The following is a 21,389-nucleotide window of genomic DNA, read 5'->3' on the forward strand; positions in this document are numbered from 1 at the left end:
TAAAGCAGCCGTTGAGGTTGTCCTGTCATTCATATTCTGTTCTGCATACCACAGTCGCTTACTGGTGAGGTTTGAATTTTGCCACTTGTTCATCAGCCCTGGTTCATGTGGATGCACTTTAGGGATGTCCAGGGTTGAATCCAGGAGCCTCCTGCTGCTCCACGTCATTCCCGATGTGTTTCTTTGTTCCATACGTGAAGTCCTCACCTGACCCCATTAATGTAAATTGACGGTTGTTGTTGGGTTTCCAGGAATATGAAAGAAAAAAGTCCTAGTTTCTCTGTAACCGTTAATTTTTTTGTATATTGTGTAACAGAGGGTGTTGTTTCAATGACACTACGGTGTGACACATTCATAGACTATAAATACCGGAGTGACTGCATTCTGCCTTCAGCAGTCGAGTTCCTTTTAGTTTCTGTAGAATCGTCTCGTGTGTGTCAGACAGCATCTTCTCTCAGGATGGCATCAGCTCAACTGTCTCTGTCCACTGATCAGTACTCACACTACTGTTCAGTGTGTCTGGAGGGCCTGAAAGTGCCAGTCACCATCCTGTGTGGACACAGCTACTGTATGGAATGCATTAATAAGTACTGGGATCAGTCAGGCTTAATGGGGACTTACAGGTGTCCTCAGTGCAGAATGGAATTTAATCCAAGGCCAAAGCTTCACAAAAATACGACTCTCATAAATCTGATAGGACAGTTAAAGGAAAATGGAGTCATCAGAGCTTCGCCTCAAGGTAATGCAGAACCTGCCAGGGTGCTCTGTGACTTTTGCACAGTGCAAAAACGGAGAGCTTCAAAGACCTGCATGACCTGTATGGCCTCCTACTGCGAGAAACACCTGCAGCCACACTTGGACTTGGCAGCCTTCAAGAGACACAAACTGGAGGAGCCGACTGAAAACCTGGAAGAAAAGCTCTGCCCAAAGCACCAGAGAGTCCTGGAGATATTCTGTAGGACCGATGAGATCTGCATCTGCTCAGTGTGTGCGTTAACCGAACACAAGAATCACGACACCAAGATACTTGATGAAGAGATAACTGAGAGAAAGGTAAGGAGTGGACCGGGTTAGGGACAAGTCGCCTGCACTCCAGGACACGGGTGATGAATCGTTCGATTGTTCAGATATGTCAGTACTGGGCATGCCCAGCTGGCACCAGCTACAGAGGTGTAGTACAGAACTCTGGGCCGTGTACAGAAGCAGTCTCTGTGGGCCCTTTCCTTTTCATTTAAGGTTTCGAGGGCCTCCCCACCCAGTGGGCTCTGGGTAATCATTACCCATTTTCCCCTCACTATGACACCCACTCCAGATATCTGATACTCTCCAATATTCAGTGAAATTCAATCAAAGAAGGGCAACAGCTCTGCTTTAGTGTCTCCAGAATCCTCATGCAGAAGGCTGTCACTCGTCACTGCTTGTCATTGACCCGACTCTCGTGTGTCATCATTTTATTTACTTGCACCGTTGTGTCATTTTCTTGATGCTTTTTAGAAGTTATAAGATGTTGTCCCTAGTTAGATACGTTGTATGCAAGTGACGCTTGTTTTTCCTTTTCTGTTCTGGTTCTCATTTTTGTTTTCTAATAAGGAGGTGACTTATCAAGGCTCACCGCACAGTACTTTGCATGTCGAGGTGCGCATTGTGCATATTGAGTTCATGTTCAAGTCTTGACAAACACACAGAGGTCTGCCAAGTTCACGTGCCAAGTCACACCCCTGGGCAACCTGAGCCAGGTGAGCTGCAGCTCCAGCGTAGGAAAACAAAGTGTAGGATGGAAGAATTGTAGTTGGGGAGCCATGAGCACAGGCGGTGGCGGCAAAGAAGGAAACTTGAGAAAATGACTTTTGCTCTGATTCTGCTCTTCAAGGGCACTGATGTCTGTTCCTTAGTTGCCATTTGGTCATCATTAGTGTCCTCTTTGTGTTTTTCCCTGAACTGAAGTCTCAAAAAGAGGACTTAAGCAGTGGGCCGCACTTCATTTTCTTCTCCTTCAAAAGTCTTCAGGGAGAATTCATAGCTGGCACCAGAGAACAGATTTAGGGAGGCGTCTGAAATCCTAAGGAGCTTTTAACTTTCAGGTGAAACTGAGCCGTTACCACCACCCATGGGAGACCTCAGTGTCAGTTTTGGTCCCAGTAAGAGTGACGTAAAGACGACTACTTAGTGAGTGCCAGAGTTGGGGCCGTGACTGAGAGAAAGGAATTCACTGTAAATGAGCAACGACTCCTCTCAAATTGTCACAGGAGTGTTACCTGGAAAAAGTGATCCCTTTATGAACGACTTGACATTTACATTCCTCTCTAAACCCATGCCAATTGGTGGCAGTTGGTACATTCAAGAAAAACACCCACATGTCCTTTTGGTAATTTTATAAGAAGGAAATTCAATGAGTAGTGAAGATCAGTGAAATTCTCTGAGGCATTTTAGTATTTAATATGCTGTGTTTGATGATGACCTTTTTATGCCTAATAATTTCCTGATAATCAACATTTTGGCCAGCTTAGTGGAGCACTCGCTGTGCTACCCATCTAAGATGGATTAAAAGCTATGTAATCAGTGTAGACCACAGCATTAACAATTACCGTGCACCATTTATTGACATATATTTTAGAATGCATGTTGTAATAAAATGCATTGCACTTGTCATTCCAACAGATGATCTACCAATCTGGCTTTATGGTGTTGAGACGGCCCTCCTTAAAGTGTTCAATGACATCTCTCTTATTACTGACTCAGGTGATGCGGCAGTCCTTGTCCTCCTTGACTTGTCCGCTGCCTTTGACACTATTGACCATGAGATATTGCTGTTGTGGCCTGAACATCTTGTTGGGCTTAAAGGGGCTGCTCTAAACTGGTTCAGGTCATATCTAACTGGTAGACACTTTTCAATTACTTCAAATTCCTCTTTTTCATCTACTGCTCCTCTTAAATGTGATGTTCCTCAGGGATCCATTTTGGGTCTAATTTTATTCTCTACATATTTTTATCCTATTGGAGCTATTTTTAGGAAAGTTAACATTTCTTTTCACTGCTATGCTGATGATACTCAGGTTTATATTCATGTCTGCAACTCTACAATAAATCAACTCCACAACTGTCTCTCTGAACTAAGATCCTGGATGGCTAATAATTTTCTTGATCTGAATCAAAATAAAACAGAGGTGCTTATAGCGGGTCCATCAGCTAAAGCCCAAATTGGTCTTGGACTTCTCGGCTCTTTCTCTGTCTTTTCCAAACCTCATGTCCGCAATCTCGGTGTTATCTTTGATAGTAACCTCTCTTTTGAGAAACAAGTTAATTCTGTAGTCAAGAGTTGCTTTTGTCCAGCTTTGTCTATTAGGCAAGATCAAGTCTTTTGTTATCTTCTACAGATCTTGAGAAAGCTACTCGTGCTTTTATCTTCTCTTGCCTTGATTACTGCAACTCGCTGTATTCTGGGATTAACAAATCTCTGATACGCAGGTTACAGTTGGTCCAGAATTCTGCCGCTCGCTTTCTGGTTGGGGCAAGAAAGTCTGATTCTGTTTCTCCGATATTAGCTTCTTTACACTGCTTGCTGCCTGTCAGTTTTCGAGTTGATTTTAAAATCTTGTTGCTAGTTTTTAAATCTTTACATGGGCTCGCTCCTGCCTATTTATCTGAATTGTGTGTTTTACACCAGCCATCCAGAGTGCTTAGATCTTCTGCTCAGTTGTCTCTTGTTGTCCATCGTACCAAATGTAAAACCAAGGGGGACAGCTGTGGCACCTCATCTGTGGAACTCTTCACCACGTCACATAAAGGAGTCGCCGACAATTCAAAACGAGATTAAAGACTCATTTCTATTCACTTGCATTCCGTGACCTTCAGTAATACTGATGGTTTCCTCATTGTGATTATATAATATGACTTCTATTTATTATGTATTTTATTTATGTTCTTATATTTTATTTCTATTTGTTATTTGTTTGTTTCCTTTTATTCTACTATTGTAAAGCACTTTGGCCACAGCCTTCCTATATTGTTTTAAATGTGTTATATAAATAAATTCACATTGACATTTACAGTAATAAAAGGCTTTACTGCAAATATCTGTGATGTACCAAAGCATTTCATTACTACAAATGTTTGTGACGCGCCAGCTCTTGTAATGAAAGAGACACAGCAACCAGACTGACACACAGACACTTCATTCATTAATTAAGGTGGATTCCTTTTCCTGGCAGCCCATAACACTTTGCGAGGCCAGTGTGACCTCAGAGAGCCTACAGAACTCTCATGAATGTCTACTGTAAGTGAACTCCACCTCACATTTTACGTGGCTGCCCAATCTGCTTTACACTTGGTTGATGTCACTACCCGATTGGGTCTCCTGTTGGTATTTTCATTTGATTGGTGCATTAGAGAATATTATGAGTACTGCCACCAAAGAATATAAAATGCTGATCCATGTGCACTCACTCACTCGACGCCACACCACATGGCTAACTTCACATGCTGGCTGAATACGCGTACAATTAGCCATCCGGCGGAGCGACAAGTCAAAACAAACCTAAAAGGAACTGTTGCCTTCTCCGAGTCAGAAAACACATGAGATCCTGTGAAATAATAATAATGACATAGAAGTTATTACTATTTACAAAGCACTTCTATCTTCCTAATGGAAGAAAAATAGTGCAAAACATCTGTAAAGGTAGAGCAGACCCTGCGCAGATACAGAAGAAATGCCAGGGAGAAGGACTGATTAGCTTGTTGGCATGAATGGTCTGTTCTCTTCTGAGTTGCTCTAATGTTCTAATGACTAAGACAACTTCATCTGATGATATCTAGTATGGTTATCTTGTCCTTCCTGGTCTCATCTCTTCCACTTTTGCTTCTTTTCACACATTTGGCACTAGACAAGTAGGGAGTGGAGAAGAAAGGAAGTGGACATTGAGAAGTCAAATGGATGGCTGATATTTTAGGCATACTGTATCTGTTTCCATCACTTTCCTCTCCCAATTTCTCTCGTCCATTTTGTCTCCCCACAGAGTCAGCTGGAAAAGACAACACAAGAAGTGAAAAGGAGAGTCCTGGAGAAAATGAAGAAGGTGTCCGATCTGAAGGAGACTGCAAAGAGGATTAAGGTGAGTTTTGTTTACAATTCACAAACCACATTGTATGGAAATGAGGGTAAATGCATCATGGGAAGACAATACGCTTAACAGGACTCTTGGGCTGAACAAAGGAAGAAAGCTATTATCGGTTGTCAAAGATGTGAGAAATAATAAACAATAGCTAAACAAATGAAATATCTTAAATAACTGAATGTAACCCTAACTCTAACCTTTTCAGGTTTATGCAGACCATCATGGATCTCATGAGGTCTCTTTTATTTGTGGGGCATGTTGATCACCAGGGGCCTCATGTACAAATGGTGCGTACCCATAAAAATGTTGGGTACGCCCGTTTCCACACTCATATCGCGATGTATAAAAACTAAACTTGCCGTAAAGCTGTGCACATTCTCACGCCAGTTCAATCCATTGTGTAAACAAGTTTTTGGCCTGGTTTTGCAAACTGGTGGCACCCAGCATCAAAGCAGTGCTGCTGTTCCTGTGTGGTTTCCCTTTATTTTTGAGAATCACATTCCTGATGCAGCTTTATCAAATACATAGCATGGCATATCGTTTATTAGTTCAAGGCATCTGATTATAATCAACCAGTAACAATGTAATGGTCCACGGAATGGCCAAATTATTACCAGAGCTGCTTCAGCATTTTTACTCTCAGTGCACCACTCAGACTATTTTCACCCATTGTATCTGAGTATGGAATCACAGCTCTACAGCAGCTGATCGGATTATCGGGGTACAGCATCGAGCACACGCTGCCTCAGCTAAGTACACAGTCTATTTGAACACCTCCATACAGTACATCAAACGCTTTAGAGCCTTTCCTGTACAAACCTCACGGTTCAGAAACAGTTTCGTCCCCAGAACTCTAAACACACCCAGTCAGTCCATCAAGTGCTCCTGGTAGACCTGTCTATACTTATAAGTACAATCACCTCACTGTAAACTTGCACTCCAGCTGCAATATTTCACAACCACTTTATGAACGATTTGCACTAACTGCACTATATATTTACATGCATATTGTTCTTATTCTTTCATATTGTATAATTTTCATTGTTTCTTATTGTATTATTGTTGTTATTTTATCATTTTATAGGAAAATACGCTTATGGAGGGTTTGCATATTGAATCTCATTGTACCATACAATAACAATAAAGGAGATCAATTCAATTCAACAGAAGAAAGAGTGTATTTACATATGAAGACGACTGGCTTCTAAGTCGATTTAGATTTCCAAGTGCTATTTACTTGGAGCTCTTGATATCATTTTTATGATGATATACCTGTATATTACATTATCAGATACATTTTAACTTAATTAAAATAATGTATAATGTTAATAATTAAATGTGTGGACACAGTAATGCGGGGTGGCACGGTGGCAGTGGCTGGTTCGTTTCCCAGGTCCTCCCTGTGTGTAGTTTGCATGTTCTCCCCGTGTCTGCGTGGGTTTCCTCCAACAGTCCAAAGACATACAGGTTAGGTGCATTGGTGATCCTAAATTGTCCCTAGTGTGTGCTTGGTATGTGGGTGTGTGTGCCCTACGGTGGGCTGGCGCTCTGCCCAGGGTTTATTTCCTGCCTTGTGCCCTGTGTTGGCTGGGATTGGCTCCAGCAGATCCCCGTGACCCTGTAATTAGGATATAGTGGGTTGGGTAATGGATGGATGGATGGATGGACACGGTGACACAACAGTAGCAATGAGCTGGCACCCCGTTCAGGGTTTGTTCCTGCCTTGCGCTGTATTCTTGCTGGGACTGGAGCGACCCTGTGTGGATAGATGGATGGAATAATTAAACATGAAAATTATATCAAGTATACATCTTAGTACAGTGGAACCTCTAGATACGATCACCTCTGTATACGAGAAATTCAAGATAAGAGGAAAGTATGAACGAAAAAATTTGTATCTAAATACGAGCATTGACTCGCGTAACAAGCCACGAGCCAGGCTGTGATAATGCGTGACGCGTTTCCCGATCCGCCTCGACTCGGGGATTCACCCAAGCTGATGCTGCCAGCCTGTCAGCTCACTCAGTGTTCCTTGTTCTCCCGTAGTGTGAGGATATACGCGTTTGTGCGCTTGTGATTTCATTGTTTCGCTGTAGCAGTTCGCTGTATAAGCGTATCCAAAAATATCGCGGACATGCAGACGGAGAATAGGAGATGATTGCCCTCAAGAGGAGCGAGCGAGCGAGCGAGAGAGATAAGGAGAGAGAGATGCGCACAAGAGAGAAGAACCATCAGCTCAGTTATGCTCACATGACGCTCAGCAGACAAAGTGTATCCATACTACTTGTATTGCAAGAAATCGCTCGTTTTATCAAGTCAAAATTAATTAAAAAGTTTAGCTCGTCTTGCAAAACACTCATAAACCAAGTTACTTGCAAACCAAGGTTCCACTTTTTTTCGAAATTAGAACAATTAGAACAATCTAGACGAGAACAGGCCATTCAGCCCAACAAAGCTCGCCAGTCCTATTCACTTGCTTCCTCCAAGAAAACATCAAGTCGAGTTTTGAAAGTCCTTAACGTCTTACTGTCTACCACACTACTTGGTAACTTATTCCAAGTGTCTATCGTTCTTTGTGTAAAGAAAAACTTCCTAATGTTTGTGCGAAATTTACCCTTAACAAGTTTCCAACTGTGTCCCCGTGTTCTTGATGAGCTCATTTTAAAATACAAGTCTCGATCCACTGTACTAATTCCCTTCATAATTTTAAACACTTCAATCATGTCACCTCTTAATCTTCTTTTGCTTAAACTGTAAAGGCTCAGCTCTTTTAATCTTTCCTCATAATTCAACCCCTGTAGACCTGGAATCAGCCTAGTCGCTCTTCTCTGGACCTTTTCTAGTGCTGCTATGTCCTTTTGTAGCCTGGAGACCAAAACTGCACACAGTACTCAAGATGAGGCCTCACCAGTGCATTATAAAGGTTGAGCATAACCTCCTTGGACTTGTACTCCACAGATCGTGCTATATAACCTAACATTCTGTTAGCCTTCTTAATGGCTTCTGAACACTGTTTGGAAGTTGATAGCTTGGAGTCCACTATGACTCCTAAATCCTTCTCATAAGGTGTACTCTCGATTTTTCGACCGCCCATTGTGTATTCAAACCTAATATTTTTACTTCCTATGTGTAATACTTTACATTTACTGACATTAAATTTCATCTGCCACAAATCTGCCCAAGCCTGTATGCTATCCAAGTCCTTCTGTAATGATATAACGGATTCCAAATTATCTGCTAATCCACCTATCTTGGTATCATCTGCAAACTTAACCAGCTTGTTACTTATATTCCTATCTAAATCATTTATATATATTAAAAATAGCAGCGCCCTAGCACTGACCCCTGTGGAACACCACTCTTAACATCGCCAGTTCTGATGAGGTTCCTCGCACCATCACCCTCTGCTTCCTGTGTCTGAGCCAATTCTGCACCCATCTAAAAACATCACCCTGAATTCCCACTTCTTTTAACTTGATGCCCAACCTCTCATGTGGCACCTTATCAAATGCTTTCTGAAAGTCCAGATAAATAATATCATAAGCTCCACTTTGATCGTATCCTTTTGTTGCCTCCTCATAGAATTCCAACATGTTAGTAAAACACGACCTCCCCTTCTGAACCCATGCTGACTGTTCAGAATAACTCCTGTCCTTGTCATGTGTTGCTCAATCTTATCCTTAATAATTCCTTCCATTAATTTTCCTGTGATGCTTGTTAAGCTTACTGGCCTATAGTTGCTTGGATCTGCCCTGTCACCCTTTTTATATAATGGGATGATATTTGCCATTTTCCAGTCCTTTGGAATCTCTCCAGTGCACAGTGACTTCCTAAAAATATGTGTCAAGGGTTTATATATGTACTCACTAGCCTCCTTAAGAACACGAGGATAAATATTATCTGGGCCTGGTGATTTGTTTGATTTCATCTTATTTAATCTGAGCAGCACTTCTCCCTCTACAATTTCCAAATCCCTCAGTACCTCCTTAGTAGTTGTGTTTACCTCTGGCAGGTTATCCACTTGCTCACTTGTAAACACCTCAGAAAAATGTAAGTTTAGGGCATCTGCTATTTCATTGTCTGTATCTTTTAATTCCCTTTACTATTCCTGATGAACTTGACCTCCTCCTTAACTGTTCTTTTACTACTAAAATACTGAAAGAATCTCTTGGGGTCTTCTTTCGCCTTATCTGCTATATTCCTCTCCAACTGTCTTTTAGCCTCTCTGATATCCTTCTTAATGGTTGCCCTCATGTTCTCATACGCTACGGTTCTCTTTGCAGTCATTAGTCTTATATGCCTTATACAGCAGTTTTTCCTTTGCAACTTCTTTTTAAATCTTTATTAATCCATCGTGGAGATTTTTTAGTTTCCTATTACTTCCAAATTTAGGTATGTATCTGTCCTGCATTACATGTAAAACATTTTAAACCTGTTCCACTGCTCCTCGACTGTCTCCACATTTAAAAGCTTATCCCAGTCTATCCTACTTAGACTTTGTCGCATCTGCTCAAAATTAGCCCTACTAAAGTTCAACTTAACAATTTTAGTCTTTGCATCTGTACTCTTACAAAATACTGAGAATTGTATTACATTATGGTCACTTGACCCTAGTGGTTCAATCACCTCTACACCCTCAATTCTATCCTGATTATTACAGAATACTAAATCCAGATAGGCTTCACCCCTTGTTGGTGCTTTAACATGCTGTGTTAAAAACAGTCGCGATTACTTCTAAAACTCCTGCTCTTGTGCTCCTCCATCTGTAAGGTTATCCCAGTTAATATTTGGATAATTAAAGTCCCCATGACTATAATATCCCCTGTAAACTTGCCTTTTGATATTACTAAAAGATGTGTGTTGAAATTACTGTCTGAATTGGGTGGTCTATAACACACTCCTAAAATGAGACCTTTTTCCCTAATATTTTCCAGGCGAAGCCACATGTCCTCACTAGATGGGGCTCATCATCCAACTGAAGATGACTTACATTTAATTCCTGTTTGGCATAAACAGCAACCCCACCTCCTTTTCTGTTCTGTCTATCCTTCCTAAAAAATGTGTATCCCTCTATGTTACACTCATCCCCATCTTTGTTATTTAGCCAGGTTTCCGTTATTGCTATAATATCATAATTGTGCTCTGCTACATACAACTCCAACTCACTTACCTTATTTTTGATACTTCTAGCATTAAGGCAAGCTATTTTTAATGTGTTAATCCTTCTATCTTTACGTGTTTGCTTAAAATTTACATTACTATGCATTTTTATTTCTACACCATTGTTTGTTCTTCCATGTATAGATCTAAATCTGGCCTGTCCTAAACTCCCTGCCCCCATTCCCTAGTTTAAACAATCCTCGACTAGCCTACACATACGCCTCCCCAATACATTGGTGCCCCTCCGGTTCAGATGTAACCCGTCACGCGGAACAGGTCCCATCTGTTCCAAAAGGAGTCCCAATGCCCCATAAACCTATACCCTTCTACCCTGCACCAAGATTTGAGCCACGCGTTAAGCCTTCTAATCTCCTCAATCTTACCTGGACTGGCGTGGCACAGGCAGAACTTGGAGAAGACTACCTTGTCAGTTCTGCTCCTCAGCTTGGTACCTAACTCTTTGAATTTGGATCGCAGAACTGACAGACTACCCTTATGTATGTCATTTGTTCCAACGTGGACAATGACAACTGGATCCACCCGCTCTGGCCAAGAGCCTATCCACCCTTCCAGGAGGTCTCCCACCTGTGCTCCCGGAAGGCAACACACCGTCTGAGACTCTCTCTCTCTGGAGCACACCTGCGCTTCAATCCACCTAATGATTGAGTCCCCAACTATCACTACCTCTCTCTTTTTGGGAACTGGTTTTGAGGTGGCCCGTTGGGGCTCCTCAACCCTGCCTACCACCTCAGAATTATCAGAGTCACCGTCCAGCTCCGCCAGGACATGATAACGTTAGACACTTCTAATTCTGGGGTTGATGCCCCCGGACAGTGTGCACCCTTTACCTTACGCCTTGCGACCGTGACCCACCTATTCCTACCTGTCTGGTCTGGAATCTCCTCCGCGCCACCTTAGGGGTGCACACTATCTCTAAAGGACACCTGGGCCAAGTCCGCCAATTCTCTATTACAACGCAGGTCAGCCAACTCCTCCTCCAGTTCAGCGACCCTGAGCTCGAGGTGCTGGATCAGCTGGCATCTCTTGCAGATGTAGCCCTCATAGACAACTGGCTCTTCCAAACCATCATCTAAAAGTCCAACATCCAACAGGACTTGCATTGCACTGGCCTCATTATTAAAATTTGATTTGGGATTACTAAGCTGCCTTAACTATATATTTTTTTTTCTTAAAATTAAATTTCTTCTTCTTTCAGCTGCTCCTTAACTTAAATGGTAACACTAAGATCTGCTACAGATATTTTACACCTTTTCCCCCTTAAGCTCCTGTACTGTTCTCCCTCTCAGCTGCCTGCCTTTCTATGAGGTTAACTTTACTTTTCTCTGTCTCTTCTAGCTTTGCGCTCTTCTTACTTATAAGCTCTTCACTCGCACTGTTTGTATTCCCCCGTATTAATGAACCAATACGCTGTCGCCCACTTAACTGTTCTGCCTCTGGACGGCTAAGGACTGTTTAATCTAAAATAAACAAATAAATAAAACTTTACTACCTTATTTGCTCCTACTGCTCCTTGTGCCTGAACGGTGTCTTAACGCAGGCCGCTTACCTGCGCACTACTGAGTTTCCACCTTTTACTGCTTTGAAGTCAGCCGCGGCCTTTTTTTCTTTTCCTTTAAACTAAGGAATCGCTGTTACGACGACGCGGTTATTTATTTACAAATGCCGATATCAGTTACTGCTGCTTTCTACCCTGCCGCCTCGATGCTAATTCAAATACAGATAACAAGAAAAAGAACAAGTACAAATAACTTTTCCAAGCGCACTTCCAAACACCCAGCTACTTTTGCTCTTGTGCGGGCGAAAAAAGCAAAAAAAAAACCCTTCTAAAGGGAAAAAAGCTTTAAAAAATTCCCACACGGTTCCTTAGAGGCAACCAAAACCCAAGTTTTTAAGAGCAAAATGTATTTTTTTAATGTAAATCTCACACCACAGAACAAACCAACACTCTCAACAGACTCTAGCGTTTGCAAAGCACACGTCAGCACAAAGCACACGTGACTCTCCTTGTATATATTATGTATCAGTGTTATTTGTTAGGAAAATTGATTTTTATGTTGATATTTTTGGGGGTGCGGAACGGATTAACTGGATTTTCATTACTTTCAATGGGGAAGTTTGTTCTAGATACGAGAAATTCGCTATACAAGCTCAGTGCTGGAACGAATTAAACTTGTATCTCAAGGTTCCACTGTATTTAAATTGTTCAGAGAGCTGTAATAACATGAATGTATTGTATTCTGTGTCCTGTCGGCGTAGGAGAAAACCCATTTGAGAAGCACATAGTGATTCACACACATAGAGCACATAGAAGAACACATAGAATACAACAACAACAACAACAGTTATTTATATAGCACATTTTCATACAAAAAATGTAGCTCAAAGTGCTTTACATAATGAAGAATAGAAAAATAAAAAACACAGTTAGAAAATAAAATAAGTCAACATTAATTAACGTAGAATAAGAGTAAGGTCTGATGGCCAGGGTGGACAGAAAAAACAAAAAAAATCTCCAGACGGCTGGAGAAAAAAAATAAAATCTGCAGGGATTTCAGACCATGAGACCGCCTAGTCATACGTAGCATTTAATGTGCTACTTTAGTTACAATTGGATTTGAGAAACTAGTAAATTAAATGATTTTAAGATGAAGTTTATGACATTCTACTTTAATGACACAATAAACTATGTGATTAAAGTGGAAATTTCAAGATTAAAGTTTTTTTTTTCCAGTGTGTCCCTATGTTTTTTTTTTCTTTTCTCTGTACCCTAATACACTTCCATATGACACTCAGACAGTGGGCTATGACTCGCCTTTTCACGGCGACTTTGACATCTGACCACTTCTTTTTTATTTCGGGCACTGTGCGACTTTATGAAATTGAGCTTTCGAGTTTCTCCAACACTCTATGTCACTTGATCAACTTCCTTTTGTTGTTTATACAACTGCTTATACCAACAAATAGTAAGTTTTTCTTTGCCTCCACTTTACATTTGCTGAAATTCTTCGTTTTTCCCCATGCTTTTGCCATTGTCTTTTCAAAGAACAGTAATCTTAAGGGGCTATTTATATTGATTTGCATATTCAAAGGGGTGTAATTCTGGGAGGAGTCGGGGAGGGGTAGCGTGTGTGTTACTTTTCACACTGACCGGGATTTATGGAGCAGAAGTGTGTGGACGTTGGCTTACGCACGGTTTTGTGCATCTGAATTTTTTTGTGCATACGCACATTTCCACTTTTGTCCGTATGCCATGTTTTAGTGTGAATTCTATGCACGGCGTTATGCATGAGGCCCCAGATGATTCTTGTAAATGGCAAACTCAGAATGTTTCAGTTTTTTTATTGGTCAAAGTATCTGTAAACCACACCTCTAATTTCATTTCATTGGTGGACTCCAATTTTGTTGAAGTCATCAAGTCATTACATGCTTTTCCAACTTATGCTATGAATTTTTGAATGGTGTATTCCTTATGATCAAGAACAATACAAGAACGTCTGCGGCTATCAATTAAATCAAATTGTGTTTGTTATTGTAAATTAGATAAAGATCAGCCCATATTTTAAGACAAATTTATACATAATTGTAGCAATTTCTGAAGGGTTCACATACTTGTTCTTGCCACTGTAAAATTTTACTCATAAGAAAGTGAAAACATTTGATCTTAATGTGCAATGGGAGTTTTGAAACTTAAAACTACAGCTTATGAGTAGGACCTGGAAGTCATAGTGGATTCCATCCAGACATTGGACAGAAGCTATCAAGGAGATGAATGGGATGTTAGGTTGTGTAAAGTTCAGAGTCCATATCAAGGAAGGGTATTCTTAAGCTTTATAAGACCCTAGTGAGGTCTCACCTGCAGTTCTTTGTACAGATTTGGTCTCCATATCACAAAATGGACATAGCAGTGCTACAGAAAATCCAGAAGAGAGAGAGCTGATAAACTGATTCAGGAGAGCAACACAGGAGGAACAACTTAAGGAGTGTAACCATTAGAGTTTAAGCAAATAGAGATGAAGAGATGACTGCAGTGTTTACAGTTATTAAAGAATTTAGTACAGCGGATCCAGGCTGTTACTTGAAAATGAATTCAAGGAGAACATGAGGACACACAGTTGGAACATTTTGCACAAATACTAGAAAAATGTCCTTCACACTGAGAACTTGAGACATGTAGAATAAGTGACCAATTGGTGTGATGTACAGTAGAACTCCAGAGATCTTCAGAAATCAACTTGATGTCATTCTGACGATGTCAGGTGGACCAGACTGGTAAGCTTGTTGAGCTGTTGGGACTTTTTTGTCAAAATTTTTCTCATGTTCTCAAGTCAGCTAGCCAAGATTCATTTGAAGAATACAACGTAATCCTTTCCGGAACATTTCTTCTTCATAAATGATCAATTAATAAATTGTGGAACACAGCAGTGTTTGTTCCTTCAGAGGAGGATAACTAAAATTGTATTTGCACACCAGTGTATTTAGGAACATACAAAATCTTTTATTTCCACGGTAGGCAAGTCAATAAAAGATGTTCTCCAAAGATTTTATACAAATAATTGAATGAGTGACAGGAAGTCTGTGTCATGATGTCCACTCTCTGACCTGTGTGTTTGTGGAATCAGGACTCTCCTCTCTCACATCCCATCAACGTTTCCCTCACCCCAACTCTCTTGTTTTGTAATATGGCAGGACTTTGTGGTATGATGTCTGTAAAATGATTCCTACCTTCTTTTGTTCAGATATCTGCAGAAAAAGAGGAGAAGGAACATAAGGAGAACCTCAAGTCAATGCTTCAGTCCATTGAGAGGCTGAAGTCAGAGGTCGGTGAGGCCATTAGAGATCACAAACAGGGCGAACTGAGTAAGGTTGGAGGTGTCATCGAGCAACTGGAGAAGGAGATCACAGAGCTCAGGAAGACAGAATCTGAGCTGGCCAACCTTTCAAAGACCGATGACCACATGCAATTGCTGAAGGTGAGAGGGACAATCTGAAGGACACCAGCAGGTCTGTTTGACACACATGTCTTTGTCTCTCATGTTCTTGTTTTTTTTATCTTCTGTTCATGTAGATGTTCCATAATATCCTTGTCCCTCCTGGTGATGGTTGTACACCAGACATAATTGTAAATGAAGATTTCCTTCCAGAGACTCTGAAGAAGAAACTGTCTGCAGCAAAGAAGAGTTTGGAGGAGATCAGGGATTTTGTGAAGAGGAATAAGACAGGTGGGTTGTGTGTGTCCTCAAGTGGATAACAAGAGATCCTGAGTTGGGAGATGAAGCCATGGTGCTCATCACACTTGCTGGCAGCTGACATTTTGTTTTGCTGTTCCTCTCTTCAGGCCCTCAGGTTTCAAATGATGCCCTGCAGAACCCAAGTAGGAATGACTTTGTAAAATGTAAGTTCTGTTCTGCTAATGAGACTGAATATTCTACCTAAGAGGTTTTCATGATTTACTCTACCTAAGTGGAGGCTGGTAGTGTCACAGTGTTTAGTAGCTGTATTATTATGGGATGATCTGGCCTCACTAAATTTACTAGGGGTTGACCTTCTGTTGTGCCCCCTAAATTTAACACAAAAACAGGACCTTCCCATTTAAGCACTGATTATGAATAACATCTGCAAGATGGTCAGCCCTCGTACTCCACCTAGGCACTCACTAGCGTGGGCTACAGCAGACCAGATGGGTGTCCCCCAGATAACATAGGCTAGTGTGCCATTTGATTGTCACTTACCGATGACACTTTACTTCTTCCTGTGCCATTCTCTGTTGGAGGCGTCCCTCATCCCCCAAATGGATGCCAGCCCACATCAGGTGCCTTGTATTTAATTTCAACACTTCAATCATTCAAGATGTACAGGCGGAGAAAAAGAGAAAGGAGCATCAGGCGAGGACGTGCCCACCAGATGAGAGTGGAGGTGGCTGGTCCAGTATAGTCACCCCACATGAAGGTGGGAAAAGCTTTAGAAGAAGAAGTGCAGACAACATGTAGAAATGTACAACTGAAATAGAATTTAATAAAATAGAATGATAGCAGCAGAGGAAATATACAGTAAGTGAATAGCAGCAAAGTCAGGACATGAAGCCCTAAATGACATTCAAAGTGAAAAAGTTTAAACCATATTTACTGTCAGGATCTGAAAGATGAAAATTAACACCAAACTTCAGGTTGATTGTCTTCATTCAGAAGTTAGGCCTTCAATGTCTGTGTGGATGGTCTCCTGATCAGCCTTGATTCATGTGTTTGTTAGGCCAAATAGCCCATGTGGGATTTCTTGATATAAAATTCTTTGCATTTGTCGATTTGCTCCCCTCAGCTCAAGTCTCAGGTTCCACAATGGCAGCTGATTTCTTCACTCGTTTTCTTGTCTTTTCTCTTCATTTAGATGCCCGTTCTCTCACCCTGGACCTCAACACGGCGCACAAACGCCTGCACCTCTCTGAAGAGAAGAAGAAGGTGACATGTGGGGAGAAAGAGATGCGATATCACGCTCATGCTGACAGATTCAATACCTGGCAGCAAATCTTGTGCAGGGAAGCCCTGTGGAGGATCTGCCACTATTGGGAGGTCGAGTGGAGCGGAGACAAAGCTGAAATTGGAGTGACATACAGAGGAATAGGAAGGAAAGGAGCGGGTAACGAGTGTGTCCTCGGACTGAATGACAAGTCCTGGAGTTTGAGCTGCTCTGAAGCTGGGGTCTCTGCGTGGCACAATAACCAGAAGACTGACATAAGCGTCCCCATAAGTCACAGAATAGGAGTGTATCTGGACTGTCCAGGGAGGTCCCTTTCATTTTATAGCATCTCCGACACCATGACCCTGCTGCACAAGTTCAAAGCCTCCTTCACCGAGCCGCTCTTTGCGGGGTTTAGGGTTCGAACAAACTGCAGTGTGACAATCTGCCCTCTAAACCGGTCTGTCCGGAGACTGGCTTCGTCTGCAGGTCACGCCACGTCTTCTGTGTCACAGGCCATGTTTTAATTTTCATTTTAGAATCATCAGGACAATTCCACAGATCATCACACTGCAGTTCATTCCTCACTTCATTTCTGGTGCCTAACACACACACACACAGAGTCACTGGCCATCCTGCCATTCCTCCTGACCATGTGATCCTGAGCCACTGTGGTTAGTGGGGGGTGCCATCCTTCTGTAGCCCAGGTAGAAATGTGCTTAACTAACTGATTTATGTAAATAAGTTACTGATATAAAAAATATAAATGTTTGTGTTTTAAACTGTTCATTTTAGTATAGTTGTTCATTTATGTGGTTATGCAGACTTTTATTTTGATGTGGTAGGAAAAACGGAAGGGGGTGGAGAACAAGCTGTAGAGGAGAACAGGGAGAAAAAGAGAGAGCGTGACACCGAGGTGGTGGAGCAGGAAGTCTGGGAGCCTATTTATCAGCAAGATAATATACCGGAATACAAACTGCTGATATAGATGGAGAATTTCGATTAGACGTTTGCAGTGTCTATCCGGCGATGAACCACTCGTTAACTCAGTGAGGGGAAGTAGCAGCGTGAAGAGGCAGCAGCTAACTCAGCTCAACACGCTTCTGGTGGACGTTCGTTTATTTGAAGACACTTTTGGATTAGCTCAGCAGCAGTTCCCTGCTCACGGACAGAGGCAGAGGGGTCAGGAGGATTTGTTGGACTGATACCACCATTGCCAAGTAAGGTATTTGATGCTCCTGGTGGAGTGAAAGGACCACTAAGTTTTTGGTCGCAACGCTCACAAGCACCGAATCGGGCCTGCAACGTTTTGTTTCAATACGAGTGACAAGACTGAATGTGTTTTTATTTTATTATTAATGGTGTAATATAGTTTATTATTATTCGTTTGGGTAAAAGAAAATTCCTGATTATTTCTAGTGTTATTAATTGTGTTTTGTTGGTTTATAATTAAATGGGGAGTTTGTCATTGTTTTATAACCAAGATTCTTGGTGTTTATTATAAGTTTATGTGTAGATAGATAGATAGATAGATAGATAGATAGATAGATAGATAGATAGATAGATAGATAGATACTTTATTAATCCCAAGGGGAAATTCACAATAGTATAAACTATTGGTTTGTGAGCAAATGTTAACGGGTAACTTAATCTACCTTTATTTATTTGTTATTACCTGTCCAGTATATTGCTATACTTAATTAATAAGGTTTTATTCATAGTGACCCGAGACTCAAAATATTAAAGTAATTAGAATCCTAATAAATTAGGCATTGGAGTAAAGAACTCAGGGCCCCTTTCTACACACAGTTCGAGTAGACGGGCTAAACTTCAAGGTGGGCATCATCAAGAAAGCAACAAGAACAGCTGACCATCAGTGAACGTCAGACTGGAAGTCCCTCATCCCAGCTTATGTTCAGTACTTTCCATGGCCACATGGTGGCGCTGTCTTTATGATTTACAGTTTAAGTTCAACCTTAAGTAGAACAGCAAGCAAAGCTGTGGAGAGAAACAACTTGAGAGTCCCGTCGCCGTCACATGGAGAAGGAAATCCTAATTTAGACTGTAAATATTAAATAGTAACTGCAAATCAGAGGTCAGAACTGATGCTCAATGCTTTTTTAATTCTGTTTATGTCACTTTAATCCAAACCACTGGCACAATTGTCCACAGGTCTGCCTCACCACTCCAGGACACTCAGTTCAGATTTAGTCCGGCCACTGGCTGTATGGAATGTCCAAGTTCTCCTGGAGTCCATGGTGATTTTTCTCTGATTTCTCTAATTTCCATTTTGATCACAGTGAAAAATCACACCTAAAAAACGGCTACTTTATCGACACATTTCTGTGTGTGTGTTCTAGGGTGGGCTGGTATCTCATGTACTGTTTGTTCCCGTCGTGGCATACTGAAGCCTCTCCTAACAGTATGAGTTTGAATTTTGTTTTGTTGTCCAATGATGATTTTCATTTTTCTTTTCTGGATTTGGCCGACATGATAAAGGCGCTGACTGTCATTGTATTCATGAATTTGACCCCACCGGGTGGACTGGTGTGCTAAATACACCTGACTGAGGTGGTGAATTTATATCACATTTATCAACAATGGTGTTCTGATCCTTGTATGAATGTAAATATTTATAGAAAGTTGGTGTTGGGATTGTATTTTTGTCTTTTTATTTCTTGTCTATTAAAACTTTGACTCGATTTTCATGTTTTTGCTCATTTTGTTCCTGTCCCTTTTCCAAAGTCCACTCAATGAGTGTTTTGAATGAGAGTCACAAATGTGACAGTAAGAGACAACAACAACATCTCAACAGCAAGTCCTTTACCATCTCTGACTACATGAGGCCTCACCCACGGCAGCAGGCCCCAAACTCCACTGGCATGGCTTTGGGGTGCACAGACCTGAAATGGGAAAAGGTCAAAATAAATCTTTAAATGTCCTAAAATTGCTTAAAATAGCCCAGGAACTGTAAAATATCTGGTTTGAGTGACAAGCCCAATTACAGAAATCTTTAGAAAGGAAGACAAATTTATTGGTAAAGAAAAAATAGCAAAAAATTTTAAAGAAATGGAAAAATAAGGCAGCGGGGTGTAACCCACTCATTCATTCTTCATCCATCCATCCTTTTTCCTCTGTTTATCTGAAGCCAGGTTGTGAGTGAGGCCTAAACGCCCTTTAACCCTGCCACACTTTCCAACTTATACTGTGGGATGCCAAAGTGCTCCCAGGGCATCTGGAAGAGATAATCCCCCCCAGCGAGCTCTGAGTCTTCCTCCAAGCCGGTAGTGCCTGTAAAACCTCCACAGGGAGGCATCTTGGGAGAATCCATATCAGATGCCCAAACCACCTTAATTGGCTCCTCTTTATGTGAAGATCAGCTGCTCTACTCTGAGCCTCTCCTGGATGGCTACCCTTCTCACCCCATCTCTAAGGGAGAGCCCAGCCACAGTGCTGAGGAAGCTCATTTTGGTCGGCTGTACCCACAATCTCGTTCTTTCAGTTATTACCTGAAGCTCATGACCATAGGTGGGGGTGGGGACGTAGACTGACTGGTAAAGCGAGAGCTTCACCTTCTTACTGAGCTACTTCTTCCCAACTAAAGATTGGTACAGCGGCCACATAACTGTTCTCTCCGCCACAATCCATCTGTCGATCTCACCAACCCTTTTCCCCCTCACTCATGAAGAAGACCCTGAAGACCTCTTACCTTTGAATCAATAACTCACCTCCCATTTGGAGAGGACAGTCCGCCTTTTGACTATTGAGGATCATGGCCTCAGATTTGGAGGTGCTGATTCTCATCCCTGCTGCTTTACTCTCGGTCACAAACCATCCCAATACCTGCTGAAGTTTACAGCCTGATGAAACCAACAGGACCGAATCATCTGCAAAAAGCAGTGACGCGATTCTAAGGTCACCAAAGTGGACCTCATCCCCTCTATGGCTGTGCCTTGAACACCACAAACAGGAGTCCCACCCTCACTGAAAACGGTGCCGATACTTGTCTGAGTATGCGGACACAGCTGTCACTGTGAATATACAGGGGCCGCGTAGCCCTAAATAGGGGTCCACAGCAGGGTGTAACTAGAATTGAAAAATAACTATTTGATAATTGGGGTTTGTGAGCCCAGTTATTTGGCATACATACAGCTGAAGTAAGGTCAGACCTTTCAGGCAGGCTTTGGTGATTAGGGTCGGTGCTGTGTTGGGGTCTTGGAAGGGCACACTCAATATATAACATTTTTATAACATCTCAGATTTTAATTTATCTATTCCTGGTAATTTTCACAAGTAGCTTATTGAATAAATGTGTGAGTGTTTATTTTGTGTCAAGGACGCCATCACCAAGAAGATACGTCCTGCACGACACTGGACCAGGACTACAGTCATCAGCAGAACTGGACATTATTCTGTTCCAATGGTTTCACTTTGGCCTGGATTTGTATGTATAAATAATGAAACTATATTGTATATTGGGTTTGAAAACTTTATTTAAAAAATATATAATATATATATATATATCTTTTAGTACCATATCTCTCTTGCCTGATTATTTCCCCCACAGTTGCTGAAAGAGCATCTCATAATCGGAGTTGTATTAAAACTTTATTCAGAAGAGTCCACACCCATTGTAATACGAAGGAG

General features: G+C 41.5%; 1 protein-coding gene across 1 annotated transcript; it reads left to right on the forward strand.

Moving 5' to 3' along the window:
- The first annotated feature begins 423 nt into the window (after nt 1-423).
- On the forward strand, nt 424-18,221 carry LOC120536504 (tripartite motif-containing protein 16-like). Its single transcript, XM_039764898.1, has 6 exons — nt 424-1,053; nt 5,013-5,108; nt 15,029-15,262; nt 15,358-15,511; nt 15,628-15,684; nt 16,674-18,221. The coding sequence occupies exons 1-6, from the start codon at nt 460-462 to the stop codon at nt 17,267-17,269; spliced, it is 1,731 nt and encodes a 576-aa protein (XP_039620832.1). The 5' UTR covers nt 424-459; the 3' UTR covers nt 17,270-18,221.
- Nucleotides 18,222-21,389: the final 3,168 nt, after the last annotated feature.

This window comes from Polypterus senegalus, chromosome 10 (assembly GCF_016835505.1).
Source record: "Polypterus senegalus isolate Bchr_013 chromosome 10, ASM1683550v1, whole genome shotgun sequence".
Taxonomy (NCBI): Eukaryota; Metazoa; Chordata; class Cladistia; order Polypteriformes; family Polypteridae; genus Polypterus; species Polypterus senegalus.